The sequence below is a fragment of the Gigantopelta aegis genome, chromosome 14, assembly GCF_016097555.1.
Source record: "Gigantopelta aegis isolate Gae_Host chromosome 14, Gae_host_genome, whole genome shotgun sequence".
NCBI lineage: Eukaryota > Metazoa > Mollusca > Gastropoda > Neomphalida > Peltospiridae > Gigantopelta > Gigantopelta aegis.
In genome coordinates this window covers 9,280,384-9,307,883 of record NC_054712.1, presented here as the reverse complement: position 1 = coordinate 9,307,883, position 27,500 = coordinate 9,280,384, and the positions used below count along the sequence as shown (strand labels likewise).

Here is a 27,500-nt window from a genome sequence, read left to right as displayed (position 1 = left end):
GTGGCATTAGGTCGATCGAAAACGATTGATCTTATAACAGGCCTGTTGGAACGATATTTGAAGTGGAGCAGGGGACACAGCCTCTATAGTGGGGGCACAAGTCATATGTTTACCTTTATTTATATAGAGTTGGACTCAAAACACAACCCCCCCCCCAACACACACACCCCGACCCCCCCCCCCCCCCCCCCCCAAAAAAAAAAAAAAAAAGAAAAAAAAGACAAAACAACGTACAGGGTACATTTTGTTCCCGGTTCCTATGGGTCTGTATAACCTATTGCACCACTGAGCTCTATAAGCCGCGCCCAGAAAGTAACAGGTGCTGCACTATCGATTAGGCTTTATTTTAAAGATGCAGACTCGTTTCAGGAGTTTATAGCATGGTTTAATTACCTGTTCTAATCAGCGTTTAAGGGTATACACCACCAAATCAAATCCCATAGACGACAATAGTAACATATGTTACACTAATTGTGGTTAACACCTGAGTTCGACAAATCCGCTAGATCAACGCCCGGGGGTTAGTACTTTTTAACTTCGGGCTAGTAACAAATGCAAATCCAGTAGCCCGATGGGTAAGTGGGTTAAAAAACCCACAAAAAAACACCCCCCCCCCAAAAAAAAAAACCCCAACAAACCCACAAAAAAACGCTCGCTCATGGTATTTTTTTCCTCCACTGACTGTTGTTTAACACATTTTATCCTGACATTGGTCATTGCATACAGTATATAATAATATTTCACTTAACAAGCTTTGTCTACAAAATGCAGTAACAAGTAATCTTTACATCGTCAGTTACAAATGATACAGACATTGTGTTAACAACACGCAATGTTTCACTCAACATGTATAAATATAATTACTGCAACCCCCTCACCCTTAACGTAAATCAGAAAAAGAGGTGTGGGGGTTAAAGGCATATTGTCACAGACCACTGACCTATTTAATGGTCTAACAAAGTCTTACCTGAACAAAAATAATTTGATTCGTCCCTAAATGTACTTTATTCAACTATCTTCATAACCACCATACTCCATTTATTTATGACATTTTTGTAAAAATAATTGAATTATGGCAATGGTCCATAATTCAAAAACTAAAATTGCCGAGAGGGTTGAGATGGATTTCAATCCATCATAGTTCAGTTACGGTGATGCTATAGCTAGATTTTGTTTCCAACAATTAATGTAATGTTTAGTTATTATCCATTCTTAGAGAAATAAGGTCCTTAACTCCGTGACAGTATGCCTTTAAGCCGCTAATTTTCAATATAACGCGAAGCGTCTTTGACTGCCCTAGTTCCTAATTTCAGTAGGACCGCCCACATGTTTTATGCATAATAGTACATTGATACTAGATCATCTTACATGATTTTACTGATAAAATATCTTTACAACAGAAAAAATTAACATCCACTGAGATGATTCGAACCACGGACTCTTAAATACTAGAGTCCAGTGCTCTACCAACTGAGCTAACAAGGAAATTCGCACTAGCTACTTTATACCTACACAATTACATATAAAAGAGTTTTTGTTAGATAGCACATCCTGTCTCACATCTCACCAATGGCAGGCTTGGTCTTGTTTAGTGCAACATTCAAAGTTAGGTACACTTTGAACTTTGACCTTAGTGATTGATATATCTACATTGCGCGAAAATAAACCACCACCATCACTTTCATCACCATCACCATCACCATCATCATCATCATCACCATCATCATCATCATCACCACCACCACCACCACCACCACCACCACCACCACCACCATCACCATCACCATCACCATCATCATCACCATCATCATCATCATCATCATCACCACCATCACCACCACCACCATCATCATCATCATCATCATCATCACCATCATCATCACCATTATCACCATCATCATCAGTATCAGTATCAGTATCAGTATCAGCATCTATTTCTTTCTTTCTTTCTTTTCTTTTATTATTTATATATTTATTTACACATGTATATATGTATGTATGTATTTCAGGTGCATGCCGGGAATGGAAGTCGACGTGCACCAACGCAGCAGGAAACTACCAGTCGCCGGTGAATATGTTGTCACGTCAGGCGGTGTATGACGCGAGTCTCGAGGATTCGGCCTTGACCTTTCACTACAGCACATCCCGCGAAACGGACATCTTGAATAACGGACATACCTTGGCGGTCTTTCCTCAGGCAAAACAAAGTAATACCAATTAAGGTTTTCGTCACCAGTAACTAAATCAGTAAAAAACAAAACAAAAAACCCAACAAAACCCCCCAAAACAAAACAAACCAAAACAAAACAAAAAACCCCACACCAAATAAACAAAGCAAAAAACAAAACAAAAACCCCAACAACAAAAAAGACAACAAAATCATAATAACCCCACCCCATCCCTGAAAACCCACAACCCAAACAAACAAAAAACTTTGAAGTAGGCCCTGTCCAAATCTCTTTTAAATAACAACAATGACGCGGATTTAAGCTGCGCTCAATCCCCCACCCCAGCCCCACCCACACCAACTTTTGGTCCAGTAATTAATTATGCTTTTGTGTTAGGTGAGGAGTCTTATTACCTACGTCACATAATACGGGCCATTACTATATATTTAAAAATCCTAGATCTGTCACCTACAAATAAAGTGCAGACACACATGTATATAAAAGCTCATTTTACCCGAATATCTGGGGGTTTTGCCCGAATTTGCGGATTTGCTCCAGCCCGGGGAGGGGGAGGGGGAGGGGGAGGGGGCAGGGTGGTCAGTTCAAAATGAAAACGTATAGCTTGAAAGCTTGTACCTAACCGCCCCTACGCCTGCTGTAACCTCGCCGTGGTGCAGGGGTGTAACATTCTCTTTGAGAATGGCCAATACAGCACAATTGAAATTTTGAGTAAAAGTCAGTATCTATCTGTGATATTTGTATTTTTGCACAGTTCTTTACACTGTGTTTTTATTTAAATCTTTTTATATTGTTGTTGATCATCATTTGTTTGCATTACCATAGTTTTACACCCAATAGCCGATGTATTTTTCGTGCTGGGGTGTCGATAAAAACTTTCATTCATTCATTCATTGTACCTAACAGATTTGTCTTTGTTTAAATCGATTAATCTTGAATTTGTTTCAGTTGTAGTTGGCCTTGTATATATCTATTTGGAATGGCGGAAGCGTCATAAAGTTATGATGTATAAGCTAATAAATAATTTACCGCCGACTTATTTACTTGACTCCGCAGCCGACATTCGGTACAAAACAAATCCATATCTTCTACATTTAGAGCTACTTCCGTATTATATTTGTGTCGATCCGATTCGTTCATTCTTGTCTTCTTCTTTTTGCGAATAAATTATAGAATAACATACTGCCTAATATTAGGAATTTATCATCACTAAATATTTATAGTTTTGTCGAATCATTCGAATGTCATAATTCTCTATAAGTGACAACCCCCACCCCCACTCCCATCCCAGGAAAACAAAAATCAAACGAAACGGGGGTGGGGGTAGACCCAGAAGGGACCAGTTATTATATTAATTTCGCCTTTTCACATGGATGTGGGTCTGTGGGTGAGGCATAATCGTCCGCTGGTGTCCTAGCCCGAGTACTCTGACCGCAAGAGAGCAAGACGGACATTTGGACAGTTATCGGCACTCGCTTACAGAGCTAGACATACATTGGTAACAGTGTTGATAACTGTCCAAATGTCCGTCTTGCTCTCTTACGGTCAGAGTACTCGGATTACTGGTGTGCCTGTTAACGCCACCGCCACCAACTCCAGGCCCGTAGGAACGATACCTGTGTGGGGTGTGTGGGGTGTGTGGGGCACAATCTCTAGTAGAGGGGGCACATTTTCGTGTGTGTGTGTGTGTGTGTGTGTGTGTGTGTGTGTGTGTGTGTGTGTGTGCGTGCGCGCGCGGGGGAAGGCACATGCTAGAATTTAAACTTCATTTATATGGAGTAGAACAAAGAAAAACTCTTACAATTTCGTCCTTAAGTTGGGGTGTGGGGGGGGGGGGGGGGTGTGGAGAGTGGAGAATAGGCATGAAATCAAACCCCGCTTCCTACACCTATGTGATCCAAGCTAATTAGTTTGAAAAGTCTATTCTGGTAATATTTTTAGACTGGCCTGGACTGTTGTAGAATAGAACGTAACACCCATCTAGTACGTCTTCTTCAACATCATCCGACGCCATATAACCGTAAATAATGTGTTGAGTATGTCGTTAAATAAACCATTTCCTTTCTTCAACATCACTATATATATAATAATCCAAATTGAACATATTACAAAATTCGTCAATCATCTATATTTAAAATGATGTGCAGGTCGGTCTAGGATCGATCCCCGTCGATGGACCCATTGGGCTATTTCTCGTTCCAGTCAGTGCTCCACAACTGGTGTAACAAAGACCGTGGTATGTACTATCCTGTCTTTGGTATGGTGCATATAAGAGATCCCTTACTGCTAATCGAAAAGAGTAGCCCATGAAGTGGGTTTCCTCTCACTATCTGTGTGGTCCTTAACCATAAGACTGACGCCATATAATGGTAAATAAAATGTGTTGAGTGCGTCGTTAAATAAAACATTTCCTTCCTTCCTCTAAATTTCTGTCTGTCTCTGTTTCTGCTTGTCTCTGTCTCTGTATTGTCTGCATAGGTGTACAGGTTTCCATTTCTGTAGGAGGGAGACAGGCCGATTTTTGCCTGAATTAAACAAAAATGCCACGTTCCATCCACCCGTCTGTCCGTCTATCAAGTTCATGTTCTTTTATTGCGTTAAGTTTTTACAACTTATCAGCATCATAACAATGAAAAACATCAATATATACAATAATGCGGAACAATGGTGGAGAGTGACTTGCAGACAAATACATACAAACAACTAATATAAGAAGCGTTATATATTTACATATAATTAATTTGCTTGTACAAGTAATTGTTCTCTAAATCGGTTCGCCTATTGTAAGAATTTGCCAAGATTATTTATCTCCTTATTGTTTTCAGTTGTCAAGAGTTGAATGAGTTTGAAGACACTGGGGTAGTTGAAATAGTTATAAAAAAAATCAAAAAAAATCTTAATATTTCATATCGTGGATACGAAAGGATAAAATAAAACTCATCCTCAATCTCATTAGTGTTACATAATGTACATATCCCTTGTGTCCTCTCGGTATTTTTGTATCTGCCAGTTCCAATATTTAATCAGTGCACAAATTCTCATTTTAGTTATTTCTTTTAATTTACGTGAGTCAATTGGTTTTGTTTATAATTTACATCCTTTTAATAAATGCTGATACAATAATCCCTTTGGCGATGTCGTTATTTCCCGTCTATCTATTAGTATCTCTGGTGTCTCTCTCTCTCACTCGATATGTACTTGTCGGAAGAAACATACATGTTGCCTCTATTTGTCACGGAAGATAAATTTTAGTTGACAGAAAACGGAAATGTCTTTTGTGCCTAAGCAAATGAGATTCAAGACATATTTTATATTTTTAGATATAATATCAATCATTTTATTTATAGACGTTTAAAATTATAAAGTACTGATATTTTTAGTAAGATAGTAAATATAGCAGTATTTTGTACTCTTCATTTCAAAACAGCCAGTCACTTTCGTAAATGTTTATTTTCGTACACGTGTCAAAAACGTTACTGGCACTGAAAAATTGGCTATAATCGTCTTATTCATCCGCCTTCAGCACGTGCGCGGTTTTATTAAAGGGGCGGTTTCTAAACTACATAACAACCAAAAATATTAATTCATTTTTCTTCTGAAATGTAACGATTAAACATCGAATTATATGTGCACATAAATTACATGTTTCACTGTTTATAAATTAGACTACTGTATAATCCAATAAGGATGACGTAGAGGCAACACATTACAGTGTTGGTACCCTTGAGTTAATATGCATATATTATATGTTGGATTGATTAATATTTACATATTTATCACAAATGAATACAATAATAGCGAAACATGGCATTTACAACTTGGAAAATGCACCTTTAACTAAACCTGCCATGCGCCATTGCAATTTAACGTTCTGGCGACGAACGATGTTTTGATTGGTGAAATGATATCTACCAAGGAAAGAAAAGACAAGTATGTTTTGCTAACGACACCACTAGAGCACATTGATTTATTAATGACCGGCTACTGGATGTCGAGATAGCTACCAAGGAACACTGGGGCATATGGTTAAGGACCACACAGATATTGAGAGAGGAAATCCGCTGTCGCCACTAAATGGGCTACTCTCTTCGATTAGCAGCAAGGGATCGTTTATATGCACCATCCCACAGACAGGATAGTACATACCACAACCTTTATTACACCAGTCATGGAGCACTGGCTGGAACGAGGAATAGCCTAATGGGGCCACCGAAGGGCATCGAACAAAAATGGAAGTCCAATTAAGCGTAGTTAAGAAAGCGTGTTGGCGTGCGCCCCTATTATTCTCCAGGTTTCTCAATGATTTAGAGGATACGTTTAAAACTAATGATTGTAATGGCATCCGCATAGATAACTTATTCACAGATTCCACTTTGTATACAAATATTGTTCTTTTTGTGTTACTATATGCTGATGACACAGCGCTCTTTGCCGAAAATTATGACGACATGCAGAATTTATTAAATATTTTCGACTCTTATTGTACAAAATGGAAACTAAATGTAAATTGTAAAAAAACAAAAGTGCTAATTTTCAGTGGTAATAAAAAAGATTATTCCAAAAGGTTCCATTTAGGAGACACAAATCTAGATAATGTAGAAATATACAAATATCTTGGAATTATATTTCATAAATCCAATAAATTCACTAATGCTCGAAAACATCAATATGATCAAGCTCAAAAAGCTATGTATTTTACACTTAGACAAGGAAAACGTTGCCATCTTTCCATTCAATGCCAACTTAAATTATTTGATTGTATGGTTTTACCTATTGCTTTATACGGATGTGAAATTTGGGGTTTTGAAAGTCTGTCTTGCATAGAAAAATTGTATAGCAAATATTTAAAGTTATTATTGCCTGTTAGAAAATCCACCCCATTATATATGTTGTATGGAGAACTTGGATGCTTCCCGGTAGATATAACAGTAAAATAAGAATGATAGGATTTTGGTTTAGGATGATTACTGGGAAGCAGTCCAAGCTATCATTATTAGTGTACAGAATGTTATTGAATGATTATAATACACATTTTTATGATCACAAATGGTTAGCTTTTATAAAATCAATTTTAGATAATATTGGTTGCACATACATATGGTGGTCACATTGTGAGCGTATTAATAGTGCTTCATTGTTGAAAATTTTTATTTCAACAAAACTCATAGATCAATTTTTGCAAACATGGTACAGTCATATTGACACTTCATCGAAAGCATCTTGTTACAAAATATTTAAAAGCAGTATAGCATTCGAAAATTATTTAAATTTATTAGAAAAAAAACATTGGTGCCCATTGTTACGTTTTAGAGTATCAAACCACAATCTTCCAATAGAGACAGGTAGATGGATACGTAAACCATTACATGATAGATTGTGTTTTTTATGCAACACTAACAACATCGGAGATGAATTCCATTATATGTTTACATGCCAATATTTTAACCAATTCAGACTTCAATATATACCGAAATATTATCGATCCAAACCAAACACATATAAATTTCACGAATTATTTAATTGTAAAAAAACTGGTGTCCTCCGAAAACTTGCAATATTTTGTAAACATATTATGAATACTTTCAAGCCCTCCGGCTCATAGCTTTATTGTATTATTATTGTGTATGCAAACCCAAACCAATTATTTATAATTATATTCCCATGTTCGTTTTATGTAGATATACTTATGTGAATAGTTTTACTCTGTCATCTTGTTAAAAAGTGTGAATTGTTGTATTATATATTGTTCCTCATATGCCGTGGATTACGGCCTGAGAGAAATAAATGTTCAGTTCAGTTCAGTTCAGTTCATCTGACACTACTGTATCAGACCGGCCTCGATGGCGTCGTGGTTAGGCCATCGGTTTACAGGCTGGTTCGGATCCCAGTCGAGGCCTCGGATTTTTAATCCAGATACCGACTCCAAACCCTGAGTGAGTGCTCCACAATGCTCAATGGGTAGGTGTAAACCACTTGCACCAACCAGTGATCCATAACTGGTTCAACAAAGGCCATGGTTTGCGCTATCCTGTCTGTGGGAAGCGCAAATAAAAGATCCCTTACTGCATGTCGTGAAAGAGTACCCTATGTGGCGACAGCGTGTTTCCTCTAAAAAAAAGTGTCAGAATGACCATATGTTTGACGTCCAATAGCCGATGATAAGATAAAAAATCAATGTGCTCTAATGGCGTCGTTAAATAAAACAAACTTTACTTTTTTACTAATGTATCGGTTTAACTGTCATATGCGTGTTGGATGACCATTGGACTTTTTGTTGAAAATAACGTTATTATGTGCTTACACCAGGTGTTTGTGGCGGACCTATGCCACCCGGCAATGACTATGAGCTGGCTGAGATTTGCTTTCACTGGGGAAAGTCCAACTCCAGGGGGTCGGAACACACCGTCAACGGGAAGGCGTTCCCCATGGAGGTTAGTACCACTCAAACAGTCATGAGGGCGGGTTCCCGATTTTGAGCGACAGCTGTAGCTTTTTTATTGAGATTATTTTCAAAATATTAATAACACCGAACGTATGCACTGTTATATCTCCATCCATTAACGAACCCACCCACCCACCTACCTGCTCACTCACTCATCCATTAATTTATTCCTCCCATCCATCCACCCATTCACCCATCTACACACTCACGCACATAACAGCACAGCCAGCCATTCATCCATCCCATCTACCCCATCCATCCATTCATACACACCACATTTCCATTCATTCACCTTACCCATCCATCTACCCAACCCAGTCATCAATCTACTCAATCCATCCATCCATCCATCCATCCATCCATCTGACCGTCCTTTCATCTATCCATTCATCAATCCACAAACCCAGGCACATGTACACCCATCGATCCTTCCATCCTTCGTTCCATCTATCCATTTATTTATAAATTAATATTTAAGTTGCAAATACTCCAATATTTAAATTTGATTAAAACATTGATGTACAAATACTACTATATTTAAATGATATGTAAATGTGATTAAAACCTTGAATGTACAAATACTCCTATATGTAAATGATATGTAAATGTGATTAAAACCTTAATGTCAGAACATTATTCGTTGATCAAGCCATCTCTTGTAAGTACAGCCTGTCCATCAATCCATCTATATGTAAATTAGTATTTAAGTTACAAATACTCCTATATTTAAATGAACAATGTAGATATTATGGTATTGAAAGGTTGCAACGGAAATGTCAGATGCGTTATCAGAATCATATGGAGAGGATGATATCACTTTATTTTGAAATGTCCATTTTACACACAATTACCTTCAATATATACATATTAAGAAATACTACTGGATGCACATTTTATTTTTTATTTTTATTTATTTATTTATCTATTTATCTATTTATTATTTATTTATTTATCTATTTATTTATTTATTTATCTATTTATCAATTGATCTGGGGATAATAAACTATTTTTTTAAAAAGAGAAAAAAAAGAAGAAATACTACTGGCGCAAACCATCTGTGTTTAACTTGTGTAATTATTGTCTTTTCAAAACAGAAAAGAATTATGTAACACTGGTAAATATCTTTAAAATGCATTATCCTTACGTTCGCAACATATTTAATTGTCCATCCTCCATAAATGCACCACTTGCCAAATGTTATTGATTTGTATATGAAATGTAGGCCTATGTGATTAAAACATTGATGGCAGAACATTGTCTATTGATCTGGTCGTAGTTCCTAGGTACAGCTTGTTCATCCATCTATCTATGTCAGTGTTTCTGCCAAAAAGAAATTTTTGGGTATGGCGCTATGGAATTGAATGCAACCACAGTCAACAGGGGGTTATTGTGGACCTCCCCCAGAAAGAAAATGGGTTACATTTAGGGTTAGGGTTAAGAAATCATATAGTAATGATAAGAGTAATTAATTTTGTTAAAAAGTTAATTTAAAAAAATCAAATTACCAAAATATTTGGGTATGGCGCCATACCCATTTTACCCTCTGGCAGAAACCCGTTATGTATACTTTAGAATTTAAGTTACAAATCCTCCTATATTGAAATGACATTTAAATGTGATTAAAACCTTGACGTCAGACCATTGTCCATTGATCTGGTCATCTCGTGTAGGTACAGCTTGTCCACTGGAACAGTTCCCTGTACGAGTCGATAAAAGATGCAGCGGGAAAACCTCATGGCGTTGTCATAGTAGCGCTCTTTACACAGGTTAGTCCACTCTGAGATAGCGCTATTTCTGACATTATATATATATATCTAATCATGAAATTTTGATGTTTTTACATATCAGGTTTTGTGGTGTGGTATGTCATGTTTAAAAAAAAGAAGGTTTTGTTCATATAATATGTATGTTATGCTAAACTCAGACTACCAACAGCCAGTAGCAAGTTGGCCAACTCGACGGTTGCTTTGTAATTTTCCCAAATGCCGATTTAGACAGGTGCGCTTAGGTTAGCAGCTAATGGGTTATATGACGAGAATCCAGTTGTAAGAGCGCTCAGACTAGCAAATGGACAGTCGTAGAAGTCGTAACAGCACAAAGTTGGACACCTCGACGGTTACGTTGTCATTTCCCCAACTTCCGACTTGGAAGGAAGGAAGGAAGGAAATATTTTATTTAACGACGCACTCAACACACTTTATTTACGGTTATACGGCGTCGGACATATGCTTAAGGACCATACCGATATTGAGAGAGGAAACCCGCTGTCGCCACTTCATGGACTACTCTTTTCGATTAGCAGCAAGGGATCTTTTATATGCACCAACCCACAGACGGATAGCACATACCACTTCCTTTGATATACCAGTCGTGGTGCACTGGCTGGAACGAGAAATAACCCAATGGGTCCACGGATGAGGATCAATCATAGACCGACCGCACATCAAGCGAGCGCTTTACCACTAGGCTACAGACTTAGACGGGTGCTCTTAGATTAACAACTAATGGGTTATACGACGAGAATCGAGTTGTAAGAGCTCTTAGACTGGCAACTGGACATACATAGAAGTCGTGACAGGCAGTTGGTAGTGCGAGTTTAGCATTATACTAAAAACGTCAGTGGGAGTGGCGAAGTGAAGGGATTTATTTTCTTGTAATATCACCACATACATAAATAAATTAAATACTTCCTGTATTTAAATTAATTATAAAAAAAAAATCAAAGTTGGCCTTATTTGAATAAATAATCACTGTAGTAAATTCACAAGCAACCAACACTAACAATTTCAGTGAGATAATTTTTGAACATCTTATTTACCATAACACCAGGGGTCGAAATACGTACTGCCGAGCCAACCGGTTTTTGCCAGTCAACATTAATTTTCGCAGTTATTTTTTCGTTTATATTCACTCATTAGTTTGATTTGGTCATGTTTGGTCCGGCAAGTTTTGATTCGGTTCAGCAGAATTTGTTGTTTACCGGACCGAATATCCGGCAGGAATGTCTGCAGTTTCGATCCTTGAGTTACACCTTACGCTTTGTCTTGGTTATCCCATGTCCAAATGACCTTTCATTTGTCATAGCAGATGGAAATGTCTGAAATTACCAACTCAAAAAACGAAAGGTTATGTGGATTGCGAATATCGATAGCTAATGTTATATTAAAGAGAAAGTGATATATGTACTCTGATGAAAAACAAATAAGGGATCACACCAACACTAACAGGAAAGAGTGACTTCAATCAAAACCCTTGTCTGCAACTGTCGGGAAGTAAACCGTGTTACTGACATTCAGTCTCACATTACTGACATTCAGTCTCACATTACTGTCATTCAGTCTCACATTAGTGACATTCAGTCTCACATTACTGTCATTCAGTCTCACATTAGTGACATTCAGTCTCACATTACTGTCATTCAGTCTCACATTACTGACATTCAGTCTCACATTACTGACATTGAATCCCAGAGTACATCTTTGTACTTATACAGACATTTGGTCCGTAACCGTATGTCTGACGCCATATAACCGTAAATACAATGTGTTGAGTACGTTGTTAAATAAAACAGTTAATTCCTTCCCAATAGTGGGTGAAATTTGGTCTAAAATACGAAGGATTCCTTTGTTTCTTTATCTCAGTATAAGATCACTCTACTCGGCTATCTTTTTTTTATAGTTTTTTTTTAGTTTTTTTTAAAGACGCCACAAACATTGAACAGCTTTTCAAGAATATTTAACCATTCATCCAAAGTCGGATCTGAGGGGAGGGGGGGGGGGGGGATATGGTGGCTAGCCACCCACCCCTTCCTGGGTTATTTTGTTTAAATATTCATTTTTATAATTATTGCTGTTGCCAAATAAATTGCGTTAATCTTGCAATTAATTACTTTTATTTTGTTTTATTCGATTTAAAAACAATCACTAATTTCACCGTTTATTTCATTTCAACTTATTTTCGTGCTTATATCAAATTAAGCTTCAAGCACGCTGTCCTGGATACACACAGCGATCTGGGCTGTCTGTCCGGGACAGTAGGTTAGTTGTTAGCTGGTTAGTGGTTAGTGAGAGAGAAGAGGGTGTAGTGGCCTTACACCTACCCACTGAACCCTTAAGAACTCGCTCTGGGTGGGAGCCGGTACCGGGCTGCGAACCGTGCACCTACCAGCCTGTAGTACGATGGCTTAACCAATGCGCCACCGAGGCCAGTATTTCATCGTTAATGGTATGAACGGTGTGACCTTGTGTAAACATGGCCTTGTGTTGTGGTAGAAAATAATATCCTTATTGTTATTGCATGCTGTGCTTTATTCATCGTCACACCTGGCATAATATTAATTGATTTGACGGTGATTCGTATGTGCATGTCGTTAAACGTTTTGGCTTTGTGTTGATATTGATACTGATTGTGCGAGGTCACTCCCATGATCTGACGTTAAAATTAATATATACCAGGTATACTGTTCCTTCAAAGTTGTGTTGTTCATGAAGACGCAAATAAAGCCATTCCGTTAGAGAAAATAATATGCTTGTTGTCAATCGTAAAACAGGTGTACAATTGAACCAGATTATGGCTTGCATCGATAAGGAAAAAAATTAAACCCCTTTCTATTTTCGTGTGAATCAGGAAAATGGCCTATTATTTAGGAATTAGATCCTCAGAAATGAATCAAATAAGGTTCTAAAATGTCTAGAATGCCGGAACCCCCACCACGGCTCAACCCCTGGACCCCACCGGGAGCCCTTACCGGGGCCCCTGGATTCCAGGCAAGTTCACTCCATCCCAATCCAGCCACCCCGTTATTATTTTTCTAGATCCGCCACTGTCATCATCTCCTCTTTCCTTTACTTCTTTCTTCCTATTCCCCGTATTTACTTCTCGATCTTTCTATCTATCTGGAAATACTCATTATCCGTTTGCTTCCGCCATCTTGATTTATCAAATATGCGTATTTGTAGGGAGAGGCCTTAATATAGGCATTAGTCTGTTGGCTATTTCCAAACCGCTGTATTTGAGCTGTGGAAATAAATATTGTTTAAACATTGAATAAATAAATAAAATAAAATAAATAAATAAATAAAATAAAATTGTTGTTAAGACATCACAAAAATATACAAACGATAATATGAGATGGACACTTTAGAAACTGTTACTGTGAAAACACATACACACAGTACACACACACACACACACACACACACACACACACACACACACACACACACACACACACACACACACACACACAGTACACAGAGAGAGAGAGCGAGAGAGAGAGAGACACACACACACACGCATACACACAGAGACACACACAGACACACACACAGACACACACACACACACACACAGAGACACACACGCACACGCACACACACAGACACACAGATACGCACGCACGTACATACATATGCAAAATGCCATTACCTCGCAGAATAAAGTATAATTGACAGTGGAAAATGTAACGTTTTACCGCAATTTTCGTTGTTGTTATTGTAAATTTGATGCATCTTGTAGGCCTATAAAAGTATATTATTCCGTAATAACTATATTTCGTGTATTGTTTGTTAGCTCGGTCGAGAACACCCAAGTCTACGAATAATAACAGACAATTTGGAAGATGTCCAGTTTAAGGTGAGATTTGCTTTTATTATTATTTAATTTTTTAAAAAATTTTTAGGAAGAGATTATAAATGTAGGTTTCAGGCGCGGATCCAAAAGATTATTGCGTGTGTGGGGGAGGGGGGGGGGGTGTACATGCAACTACTTAAATGGAAGTTGTATATATTAACGGTGAATGCACATTAAAATAAATTGAAACATTTTTCATTTTGGAATAGGGGACGGTAGGTGGCAAACACCTCGAACCGCACTAGATCCGCACCTGGGTATACACTGTTTTACTGCTCAGAACATGGAAGTTTTACAAAACGATGTTGCGGATCATGTGGCTATTACTGCAGGCGTAATTGTTATTTGGTCAGTTTTTAACCACAATCGAAATCTATCTCGGTTTACGAATGGAATTTAAAACCTTCTGAAGTAATGTCATTATAAAAACAACAACAATAATTTGAACCCTGACCCCACCCCACTACTGCACAAGCGGCTGATGATTTCGATATCATTTTAGTCATGAGAGGTAAGCCCCCCCCCCCCCCCCCCACCCAAATCGGTTTCTGGTCAGACCAAAGTTCCACAATTGATGTGGGTTTTGTTTTTGTTTTTGTTTTGTTTTGTTTTTTGTTTTTTGTTTAATCATGGATTGCGCAAAAAAGGTGGGTATATTTAGGGTTTTTACGTTCTTCTCATCTGCCTTGGTCCATCACCATTGGCCATGGTGTCCCCTCCTTTGCGTTGGTACTATACCCTAAATATTTTCCATTACATTTCCCATATAACCAAGTCATTTCTTTATGACGCAAATGTTTTTAAAACAAGCCATGCTGCTTATTCAGGACAATAGGACCTGTTTTAGAGAGAAATTAAACACAGCTAATGGTTCAAGCATGTCCTAGTTCATGCGCGATGACATTGTGGCTCCAAATGCGATTGTACATCACAGCAAGAAAAGCCGGCAAAAATCGACGGGAAATTAAAAAACGGAAAAAGAAAAAAAAAACTTGACGCGCGAGGGTTAAAATCGCCGCGCGCGCTGACCAGAGACCAGCAATTCATTTTGTTTAGCCTAATTCGTATAATTTTGTAATTAGTTTACTAACAAATGAATGCTTTTACTTCGAAGGGCCGACAGAAAACCATCACTGCGCCGTTCAACCCAAGCAGCCTATTGCCAGGTTAGTTCTTTAAACTTCAGGTTCATGACAGAAACTGTGATGGACTTCCATATGTGAATTATTTAAAGGGTCCCATTCGAAGAATAGAAATGATACTAATATAGCTGGAGCGTCAAAACTGGGGCGGTAGGGGCAGCAGCCGTCGCTCCAATATTTTGCGGTTGTTGTTTTTTTCCTTCTTTTTTTTTTGGACAATATATACAATATATATATATATATATATATATATATATATATATATATATATATTAGTGTTCTATCTGTTTATTAGTCTGACTATCGACCGAAAGTAGATTATCTTTGAAAATATTTCAAACGGGGACACCCCTGCAGCACCATTTACAAGAGGGGTACACTCCTCCCACAAGCACCCTCTCCGCCGCCCCAATGTCAAAATCCTTCCGACTCCCCTGTATAGCAATTATTCAAATATAATATTATACATATGTTTACATTTTATTTATTTATTATTACGGATGGGTTATATTGAAATACAATTTCATAAATCTAATACCACAGACCTTTAGTTTGATTTCGGAGTTACCTCATAACATTAAACAGGGCAGTAGCTGGGATTTTTTGTTTGGGGGGGGGGGGGGCAACTGAATAGTTAATAGTCTAAAACTCCTTAAACGGTTAAGAAGAGAATTTTCTTTAAGTTTCTACAATATTTTCCCTTTTTTTCCCTGGCCAGTTGCCTCCCTTGCCCCCCCCCCCCCCCGCTAGCTACGGTCCTGTTAAAGTTATGTTTTTGATTAGCACAGAAGCTAAAACTAGTGAGAGAAGAAACCCGACATCTCTATCCGAATCTCATTCATCTGACTCCAGATAGGGGTGTGTTGTATTCCTTCTCGTAGCGTCTGTGCTAGTCACTAATTTGCACGGTTAATGTTTATGATTAAGTAAAACTCGAAAACTATCAAACTAAAGGTCTGGGCCCAACTTCACTAAACATCGTAAGCCAAGTTTTGCACGTAAACGTAAATCTACGACTAATCCACAATTCTTACTACTATTATGGTACAGAAAATATTGTTAGAAATACACAAATTTCATTTTCTTTTCTCCTTAAAATGCTTCATTTTCCTTTATGATGTAATTTTCTTCGTGAAATTGATGCTAAACTCTTGTAAACGTGTGATCGGTATAACTGTTAGTCGCAGATGTAAACTTACGATGTTTTGTGAAATTGCGCCCTGTATCGTCAGATTTAGGAAACGTTGTGTATCTGTTAGTCGCAGATGTAAACTTACGATGTTTTGTGAAATTGCGCCCTGTATCGTCAGATTTAGGAAACGTTGTGTATCTGTTAGTCGCAGATGTAAACTTACGATGTTTTGTGAAATTGCGCCCTGTATCGTCAGATTTAGGAAACGTTGTGTATCTGTTAGTCGCAGATGTAAACTTACGATTTTTTTTGAAATTGCGCCCTGTATCGTCAGATTTAGGAAAACGTTGTGTATCTTAAGCTAGGTTCAGACTACCAACTGCCAACAGAAAGTGACAACTGCTACGACTGTTCAGTTGCTAGTATGAGCGCTCTTACAACTCGATTCTCGTCGTATACAACTGCTACGACTGTTCAGTTGCTAGTCTGAGCGCTCTTACAACTCGATTCTCGTCGTATACAACTGCTACGACTGTTCAGTTGCTAGTCTGAGCGCTCTTACAACTCGATTCTCGTCGTATACAACTCTTACAACCGATTATTGTTAATCAATCAACCATTTGACTCGTGCTTACATTCACTGAAGGTTCAAGCACAACAGTCTTGGGCGCATCATCCGAGATTCCCCTGTGAATGTTTTCAAGACAGGATTAGTTGTCGGGAGTTGGTGAAATTCCAACGCAATCGTCGAGTTCGCCAACTTTCTGCTGGCAGTTGGTAGGTAGTCTGTGCCTAGCATTGGACACAGTATTTGTCGACAAACTGACAATCTCTAGCCGTGACCTCATATAAAGGGAATACGGCTAAAGCACATTCGAGCTCATTCGATCACTGTCGCACAACAACAACAGTGTCACAACAACAACAACAGTGTCACAACAACAACAACAAATAGGCCTACTAGTAAATTATATTTCATCTATTCGCTTGTAATTTTTAAAGGAATCATGCTTATATTTCAAAGTAAAAGTTGATAAATCATTTTGGAGAGAAGCCGCCATCATTAAACCTCGAGATTGCATCTTTCACTGAATGTATTTTTTATTTCGTTCCAGATCCGAGTTTACGAGACTACTGGACGTACGAGGGTTCGCTGACCGCTCCCCCGTGTTGTGAGGGGGTCACGTGGGTCATCTTCAGATACCCTCTCATGATTTCACACACACAGGTAAATACTCGGCAAACGCGGATCCAGGGGTGGGGTGGGGATGGGGCAGGCCCGTAAGAACGATATCTGGAGGGGGGGGGGGGGGGGGGGGGGCTAATAGTCCGAAATATCTGCTCAGTTGACGGCAGATGTTTCTGACTTGGTCCTTGCCTTTTTTCATCCTTTGGAATTTACTACAAGCTATTTATTTCTGAGCCGATTGCTTTCTAAATAGCACACAAAAATAATAGCCGGGGGTGTGTGTGTGTGTGTGTGTGTGTGTGTGTGTGTGTGTGTGTGTGTGTTTCCAAAACACTTTTACTTTTCTTTTTAGGTCAAACCTAACTGAAATTATTATACATATACTTACATATATATTAAAAAATGTAAGCGGATGGGACGGACTACAGTGCTGTCCGATGTATCGGCGCACCTAAGCATTCAAAGACCATTTTCTATGTGAACACTGTGAAATGTGTCTCTCACCAATGAAGAAGTGCATAATCTGAGGTACATTACAAACTGTTTTATGTCTGTATTAAATAAACATTTCAAAATTGTCCATAAATGTAGACAGCCCCTTGTATCCAAAACGATTTGCATGTCCGGTGATTCGGCGCAGTAGATGTGGATCGGTGACCCCGCTATTTATAAACCGCCCATGATCTTACTTTTTCACTTTAAACGCTACACTTTTGTCACAGGATTATTTTAGTACTTTTTTATTTTGTCTTGTTAAAAAATATTACTATTAAAATGAACGATCACACATGACCCATCTCATGATCAGATTCGGAATCGTTTTCTTGAGTGGCACAGTACTGCAGATGCATACATGTTCATTGCCATGCATGGCTAAGATGCATACATGGATTTTTTTTCCTCGGGTAGATTGTGCACACACGTGGATCTTATTTCGCTTCTTCTTCTTCTTTTTTTTTTTTTTTTGTGACAATTGTGAACTGGAATGACTGTCAATTAAGGTGTAAAACTTTTGTTTAGTTTGCATTTGTTTAGTTTGCGTTTGTCTGTGTTTTAAATAAAATTAACCGAATTTTTTAACATTTTTTATACCGTTTACTATAATTTAAAAAATGCGGGAAAAGTGTTTTCAGACTGGTTATTTCATTCTAATATTAATAAGGCTGACCTACTTTGCGTTTATATATAAGAAAGCAAGTGAATTATTTATTTTGTAATTATGATATAATTGTGGATAATTCTAAAAATAAATAAATAATTGTACCCTTAACAATAAATATGTTGATACTTGATTAAACATTGAAAATGGAATTGAACTTTAATTCGTTAAAAACACCGACAACATGACAACTTCCTAAGTATACTTGAGCAAAATGCCAAGTGCGCCGAATCACCGGACGCGCCGATACACCGGACACGGTTGTATATGAGCATATCCTCTGGTGGGGGTTAACAGCCTCCATATATTTACCATCATGTATATGTATGTATATATATATATATATATATATATATATATATATATATATATATATATATATATATATATATATAGGGTAGGACAAAAAACGTTTTGCTCAGCTCATAGCTTTTGTGTTCGGTAGGCTTTAAATGTTAAAAAAAGAGAAAAAAGTAATCTTTTACGTAAGAAATTCACATTTAGTGTTTTGCATTTTTTAAATTACCATTTAGCTGGAAGATTTCCGCCGTCTTAGAACTATCACCAAGGGTGACCAGCCTCGCAGTGGAGATGATGGCATGATGGTGAACAACTTCCGGCCAACTCAGCCAATGGCTGATCGCGTATTACGAGCATCCTTTCAGTCTTGATTTAACAATTACATGGCATTGCTGTATTATCTCGCATTCGTCATCATGTGACATATGTTTAATATTTAAATCATAAGCGTACGAGACAGTGGTGCAGGGGAAGGGGCAAATGTCCCCTCCCCCTAGTCTTGGAGAAAATCCTCAAATTGAGAAATTCGGGCAAAATGAGCTGGCTTGAACACTTTTCACGATGTATTTTCATTATTCTTACTACAATATTAATTGTAATCCATATAAAAATGTGTGGTGATTCCTTTGCTTTTTGGTAGTAATGCTAATATGAATAAACATTGTAATCCAGATTCGGACACTTGTATATTCGGGCAAAAATCTGCCTCCCCCCCCCCCCCCCCCATACAAAAATGGGAGCCTGCACGCCTATGATTTAAACTCTGTAAAACTTGTGCTTGTGAAAAGTGATGTTTAGTTTTTGCGAAGTATGGAATTGTTCTATGCAGTATATGAACGAACAATTATTGATGTGTAGGCTATATGAATGTATATACGAATCGAAAAACAGTTTACTGATTGTGTATATGTATACATGTGTGTTGCTTTAATATGTGCAGTAACAAATATATGTTGAATATCCAATTTTATTGTTATTATTGTGATAAATATTTATAAATCTACCGAAACATTAGATGGATTAAATAATGAAATAAATAAGTTATATACTAGGTTTGAATTTTTGTATTTATATGTGTATCAGTGTGTCTTACACTTATTACTATTATAAAAAATATATTAACATGAAATCACCCAAGCGTGCTAGTTGATCTCTATTCATGATTTGCGTCATCTGCATTCTTACGGAAATAATGGCATCAATATTGTATATGCGTGTTTGCATTCTCAAAGGGACAAGCACGTTTAGAATCGATCCCCGTTGGTGAGGCCCATTGGGCTATTTCTCGTTCTAGCCAGTGTAATACGACTGGTATATCAAAGGCAGTGGTATGTGCTATCCTGTCTGTGGGATGGTGCATATAAAAGATCCCTTGCTACTAATGAAAAAATGTAGCGGGTTTCTTCTCTAACACTATATGTAAAAATTACCAAATGTTTGACATCCAATAGCCGATGATTAATAAATCAATGTGCTCTAGTGGTGTGTCATAAAACAAAACAAACGTAACTAATTAAATATTTAATAACTCCAGTCTTCATTAATTATATTATGTTTATAACATATATTATCTGAGGATGGGGATATAACGTGAACAGTTATAAAAACTGGCAATTTTCAACGACCAAAGAAAGTTTCCTTGTCTAAAATACACAGAGGCGGATCTAAGGGGGGGGGGGGGGGGGGGCAGGGGCCCGGCCCCCACTAAATTTTGTAATAGTTATAATTTTATTATATATTAATTTTCCTCCTGATACACGTTTGCTGCTAAGTTGATCTGATTCTACAGGTTTTAAGTCTGATCATTGTTGTGTTCACTCATGACATTAAACTTAAATCAGGAGCAGTTGGGGGGAGTAGGGGTGAGGTGGGTGGGGTTTAGAATGAAGGGCACATGGACAAACTCGTGAAATGGGTAACCCAATGATTTTTTTTTTGTCAGTCAGAAAGAAGTTTACAGTTTGTTTTGTTTAACGACAGTGTTAGAGCAGATTAATTTATTAATCATCGTTTAAATTTGATGTCAACCATTTTCATCGTTAATTTTGACATATATTCTTAGAGAGGAAACCCGCTACATTTTTCGATTAGTAGCAAGGGATCTTTTATATGCACCATCCAACAGAAAGAACACATACCATGGCCTTTGATATACCAGTTGTGGTGCACTGGCTGGAATGAGAAATAGCCCAATGGGCCCACCAACGGGGATCGATCCTAGACCGACCGCGAATCAAGCGATCGCTTTACCACTGGGCCTTTTAAAGTCAGCGCTCCAGCCAGTGCTCCACAACTGATGTAACAAAGGCCGTGGTATGTACTATCCTGTCTGTGGGATGGTGCATATAAAATATCCCTTGCTGCTGATCGAAAAGAGTAGCCCATGAAGTGGCGACAGCGGGTTTCCTCTCTCAATATCTGTGTGGTCCTTTACCATATGTCTGACGCCATATAACCGTAAATAAAATGTGTTGAGCGCGTCATTAAATAAAACATTTCCCCATTTTAAAGTCAGAGACGCACTTGACTATATTTAGTGGAGAGCGGTCCCCTGCCCCCCCCCCCCCCCCCCCCCCCCCCCCAATCCCTTCCTGGATCTGCCTCTGTTAAATATTAATACAGTGACTACATCAAAACAAATCGGGGCGGGACGTAGCCCACTGGTAAAGCGTTCGCTTGATGCGCAGTCGGTCTGGGATCGATCCCCGTCGGTGTGCCCATTGGGCTATTTCTCGCTCCAGCCAGTGCACGACGACTGGTATATCAAAGGCCGTGGTATGTGTTATCCTGTCTATGGGATGGTGCATATAAAAGATCCCTTGGTATTAATCGAAAAGACTAGCCCATGAAGTGGCGACAGCGGGTTTCCTCTCCTCAATATCTGTGTGGTCCTTAACCATATGTCCGACGCCATATAACCGTACATACAATGTGTTGAGTGTGTCGTTAAATAAAACATGTCCTGCCTTCCTTCAAAACAAATCCGACTCCCCAATCCAAAAGCGGCAGATTCTGTTATGATACGAGTGTACTCGATGATGATCTAACTAAAGGAGCATACAGGTTAATATATAAACGCAAAACAACCACATAAATAATAAATATGGCAAATATTTTATTTTCACAAAAGAAAAGCAAGTAATGCGATTCTCACAATTCTACAACTAAAAAAGTATACCAAAATATAATAAACTCCACAGAAAACGCACCACACAGATTTAGTTGTAAAAATATTATCAGAAGAAAAATTAATACATTACATATTCTGTACAACTGGGTGTATTCTGGTAAGCAACAAATAGCCCAAAATTGTATACAAGGGTTACGGTTATTATGTGGTATAATAACAATTTCACACACGTGATAGCAATAGCATTTTAAAATTGGGTGATGCGTTTTCAATGGAACTCAGTATATTACACAATACGTTGACACATCATACATGGGCGAAATAAAGAATGAAATATATATATATATATATATAGTACACATATGTTTGTGGTTTTAGCTGCCTCAGTCCATAAATAAACATACGTTTGGATATCCAAAAACATTCAAATTCACGGGAAAATCTTACATGGCTTTTAAAAGACCACATTAATTTTAGTTAGATTTGTTTTACGAAATTCGTGAACATCTCATACTAAGATCATTTAGCTCATTCCATAGGTTCATATGCATATATATATATATATATATATATATATATATATATATATATATATATATATATATATATATATATATAAAACTTTCATATATAGAGAATAACTGGTTACCGTCTTAAGATATCGGCTTTATCCTGTGAAGGTTAGAATGGCGAATGCTGCGAGACTCTCTCGTGCGGCATTCGCCATTTGGACTGAGCAGGATAAAGCCGATGTCTTAAGACAGTAACCAATTACTTGATTTATCCTGCAATTCTACAAGATACAAAATGTAAATGAAACGAACCGAAACTTTTTGAATGAGTTGTCATCTACAATATCTATACACCAAATCAAAATAGTTCTTAAAAACCAACATTTATTTCTTAATTTTAAAACAAAATTTTTCTTCAAAACGTTTCTTTTAAAATCAAAACCATTAGCTGGAAATAAAATAAGTTTCCTTGAACAGTACAATATTTGTTTACTGATCACAGTGTAGAAGTAGTTCCGTCCCAAAACGTTATATTTTGGGTCTAAAATATAAAAATGTATCTAGCCATCATGTTTTACCACTACATGTATATGTTGCCATGTTATCTGACAGTTATACGTTACAGAATTATGGTTCTTTAATACAGTGAGTACTATTATGCCACTGATCCCCCCCCCCCCGCTCTCTCTCTCTCTCTCTCTCTCTCTCTCTCTCTCTCTCTCTCTCTCTCTCTCTCTCTCTCTCTCTCTCTCTCTCTCTCTCTCATCTTTCGAGCTATTAGTAATAAAAATAAATTAGGCTTGTTAGCGACATCAAGGGGATGGGTTACCTCGGTGAATATTACACACAGCATCATCTACTTTGGTACACATGTTCTTCATTGTCATGTTCATTATCGTTGTCTTCTGTATCGCCATCTTTGTCATCAATGCTTCTCTTTCTTCTGGAATCACCTTTCCTATTATCATCATCATCATCACATCATCATCGCCGTCATCGTCATCATTAACACTTCTTTTACGTCTGGAGTCGTCTTTCTCATCATCACCGTCATCGTCGTCATCATGATCATCAACACTTCGTCTGCGCCTGTCGTCATCTTTCTTATCATCGTCGTCTTCGTCATCATCACCAACACTTCGTTTACGTCTGTCGTCATCTTTCTTATCATCGTCTTCTTCGTCATCATCATCAACGCTTCGTTTACGTCTGTCGTCATCTTTCTTATCATCATCGTCGTCTTCGTCATCATCAACACTTCTTTTACGTCTGTCGTCATCCCTCTTATCATCAACTTCGTCGTCACCATCATCAACACTTCGTTTACGTCTGTCGTCATCTTTCTTATCATCATCGTCGTTTTCGTCATCATCAATACTTCTTTTACGTCTGTCGTCATCTCTCTTATCATCATCATCATCGTCGTCATCATCATTATCAACACTTCGTTTACGTCTGTCGTCATCTTTCTTCTCATCATCGTCTTCGTCATCATCATCATCACTAACACTTCGATTACGTCTGTCGTCATCTTTCTTATCATCATCATCGTCGTCATCAACACTTCTTTTACGTCTGTCGTCATCTTTCTTATCATCATCGTCGTCTTCGTCATCATCAACACTTCTTTTACGTCTGTCGTCATCTCTCTTATCATTGTCGTCGTCTTCGTCATCATCAACACTTCGTTTACGTCTGTCGTCATCTCTCTTATCATTGTCGTCGTCTTCGTCATCATCAACACTTCTTTTACGTCTGTCGTCATCTCTCTTATCATCATCATCGTCGTCATCATCATTATCAACACTTCGTTTACGTCTGTCGTCATCTTTCCTATCATCATCATCATCTTCATCATCATCAACAACACTTATTTTACGTCTGTCGTCATCTTTCTTATCATCATCGTCGTCTTCGTCATCATCAACACTTCTTTTACGTCTGTCGTCATCTTTCTTATCATCATCGTCGTCTTCATCACTAACACTTCGTTTACGTCTGTCGTCATCTTTCTTATCATCATCGTCGTCTTCGTCATCATCAACACTTCTTTTACGTCTGTCGTCATCTCTCTTATCATCATCATCATCATCTTCGTCATCATCAACACTTCTTTTACGTCTGTCGTCATCTTTCTTATCATCATCTTCGACTTCGTCGTCATCAACACTTCTTTTACGTCTGTCGTCATCTCTCTTATCATCGTCGTCGTCTTCGTCATCATCAACACTTCGTTTACGTCTGTCGTCATCTTTCTTATCATCATCGTCGTCTTCGTCATCATCAACACTTCTTTTACGTCTGTCGTCATCTCTCTTATCATCATCATCATCATCTTCGTCATCATCAACACTTCTTTTACGTCTGTCGTCATCTTTCTTATCATCATCTTCGACTTCGTCGTCATCAACACTTCTTTTACGTCTGTCGTCATCTCTCTTATCATCGTCGTCGTCTTCGTCATCATCAACACTTCGTTTACGTCTGTCGTCATCTTTCTTATCATCATCGTCGTCTTCGTCATCATCAACACTTCTTTTACGTCTGTCGTCATCTTTCTTATCATCATCGTCGTCTTCATCATCATCACTAACACTTCTTTTACGTCTGTCGTCATCTCTCTTATCATCATCATCATCGTCTTCATCATCATCAACACTTCGTTTACGTCTGTCGTCGTCTTTGCTATCGTCATAATCGTCGTTGTCATTAACATTTTGTTTACGTTTGGAGTAATTTTTATCATCGTCGTCGTTGTAATCATTATCTTCATCATCATCATCATCAAAAATTATCTTTTGTATGGAATATTTCTTCCCTTCATCATCATCATCATCGTCATCATCATCATCATCATCATCATATCGATCATCAGATCTGTTCTTTCGTCTTGCGTCACCTTTGACATCAACAACATTCATCTTATGACTGACGTTATCGTCATCATCGTCGTCATCATCTGCGTCATCTACAATTCTGGCCATCATGGAATGGTCATCTCCACCTCTAGTACTAGCACCTGCTCTGTTTCGAATAGCGGCACCTGACGTCGGATAGTTCGATAAAACCACTGAAATAAGAGAAAACATGCAAACCACAATGAACAGAACTACCACTTACCTAACAATAAGTAGTCCTAATCATTTCCTACTTACTTCCCTAATTATTTACTTACTTCTAACATATTCATTCATATTTATTTACGTACTTTTTAATTTACTTACTCACTTACTCACTTACTTAGCCTTCTTTGTTTCTTACTATCTTACTTACTTCCTTACTTACATACATACTTAAGGGGTATTAATTCACTGCAATCGGAGCACAAACGATAGTGAATTAAGCTAAAACATACACACACACACGCGCGCGCGCGCGCGCACACACACACACACACACACACACACACACACATCCAACAATTTATTTTTTATTTTTTATTTTTTTAAATTATTATTTTCTATTATTTTTATTGGCCCAGAAATGTCGATACTGTTAGGATGGGGCCCCGAATCACTCAACAAAAATGTTTTTATATTTATTTATTTTTTGCATTTATTTATTTATTTATTTATTTTTATTGGCCAAAAAATGTCGATAATGTCAGGGATAGAGCCTTCAACAATAAATAATAACATAAAAAATAATAACAAAAACAAATAATAATAATAAAATTAACTAACTAACTAAATAAATAAATATGCACGCATACATACATACATACATACATACATACATACATACATACATACATACATACATAAATAAATTAAAAAATTAAAAAAAGAAAATTAAAACCGTACACGGCAGTACTTACCAAGAACAGCAAGGAACACACCGACACATAAAATCAGTAGTTTCATGGTGATGTTCTTAATCGTATGATTTACGAAAAGTCACGAAGGAAAATGTTATTACTGAACTGTAAACACTATCGCTAGGTTTATATAGCACTGGTTGCGGAAAAAAATACGTTTTCATCAGACGTAGTTTCGATGATGTGAAATTACATTTGTTTGTTTATTTGACAGATAACATTACGCCAAAGGGCTCGGACCTATTAATGTACTGGATATAATAATAAGGAAGTATGTCGCGACATTTTTTCACCTAGCTTAGAGAAACAACTGACCCTCCCCCCTCCAAACTGGTTTGCGACCCTCTGCATTTAAAGAAAAAAATAAATTAAACATAATCATGATACTCAGTGGCAGATCTAGGAAGTTTTAAGGGGAGGGCGTACTACTAATGTTATGATGTGCGGTGGCGTTAATAAACCGCCCAAAATATTTGACCACATATCTGGGGGTTAGATGGGCTGGCGCCTCAGATTGCACCCTCACCTAATCCCGCGCCTAATGTTTCATCCCTAGAGGTCTATTGCAGTAAACTGTTTCATTATATATTGCTTGAAAAATGTAGCATTATGTCCTGGGTATAGGGAGGTCATTTGCCTCCAGGTAGGTAGGGGAGGTTTGGAGTGGTGGGGCGTCTTTTGGGGGTAGGTGACATCAAATTAATATATTACCCAGAATTTAACTGTGTCAATTAAAATCATGAGTGGATAAAAACGTGTCTGTTACAAATGAGGCAGAATAAGAATAAGGATGGATGAATTTGAAATGTAATTCTTACATGGATTATGCAGTTGGGGCGGCGACAATGGCAATTATTGAT

The 27,500-nt window shown here is 37.7% G+C and overlaps 3 protein-coding genes across 4 annotated transcripts in view; 2 read left to right on the top strand and 1 right to left on the bottom strand.

The window, feature by feature from the left end:
• The window catches only part of LOC121388506 (carbonic anhydrase-related protein-like), a 28,037-nt gene extending 8,230 nt beyond the window's left edge, over positions 1 to 19,807 (top strand). For both annotated transcript variants that reach the window (XM_041519863.1, XM_041519862.1), the window contains 7 exons: positions 2,010 to 2,207; positions 8,493 to 8,617; positions 10,299 to 10,394; positions 14,200 to 14,262; positions 15,374 to 15,425; positions 17,649 to 17,761; positions 19,415 to 19,807. In XM_041519863.1, the coding sequence (XP_041375797.1) occupies positions 2,010 to 2,207; positions 8,493 to 8,617; positions 10,299 to 10,394; positions 14,200 to 14,262; positions 15,374 to 15,425; positions 17,649 to 17,761; positions 19,415 to 19,552 (785 nt within the window). In that variant the 3' untranslated portion in view covers positions 19,553 to 19,807. The remainder of the gene's footprint in view (positions 1 to 2,009; positions 2,208 to 8,492; positions 8,618 to 10,298; positions 10,395 to 14,199; positions 14,263 to 15,373; positions 15,426 to 17,648; positions 17,762 to 19,414) is intronic.
• A 3,259-nt stretch (positions 19,808 to 23,066) lies between these two features.
• On the bottom strand, positions 23,067 to 26,686 carry LOC121389057 (protein starmaker-like). The gene is made up of 4 exons (XM_041520674.1): positions 26,641 to 26,686; positions 25,723 to 25,893; positions 23,845 to 25,590; positions 23,067 to 23,104 (listed from the first exon to the last, which is right to left on the bottom strand). The coding sequence occupies exons 1-4, from the start codon at positions 26,684 to 26,686 to the stop codon at positions 23,067 to 23,069; spliced, it is 2,001 nt and encodes a 666-aa protein (XP_041376608.1).
• Positions 26,687 to 27,079: 393 nt separating this feature from the next.
• Positions 27,080 to 27,500, top strand: part of LOC121389056 (putative phosphatidylglycerol/phosphatidylinositol transfer protein DDB_G0282179) — a 13,551-nt gene continuing 13,130 nt past the window's right edge. Inside the window, exon 1 of the mRNA XM_041520673.1 lies at positions 27,080 to 27,131. Coding sequence (XP_041376607.1) covers positions 27,080 to 27,131 — 52 coding nt within the window. The remainder of the gene's footprint in view (positions 27,132 to 27,500) is intronic.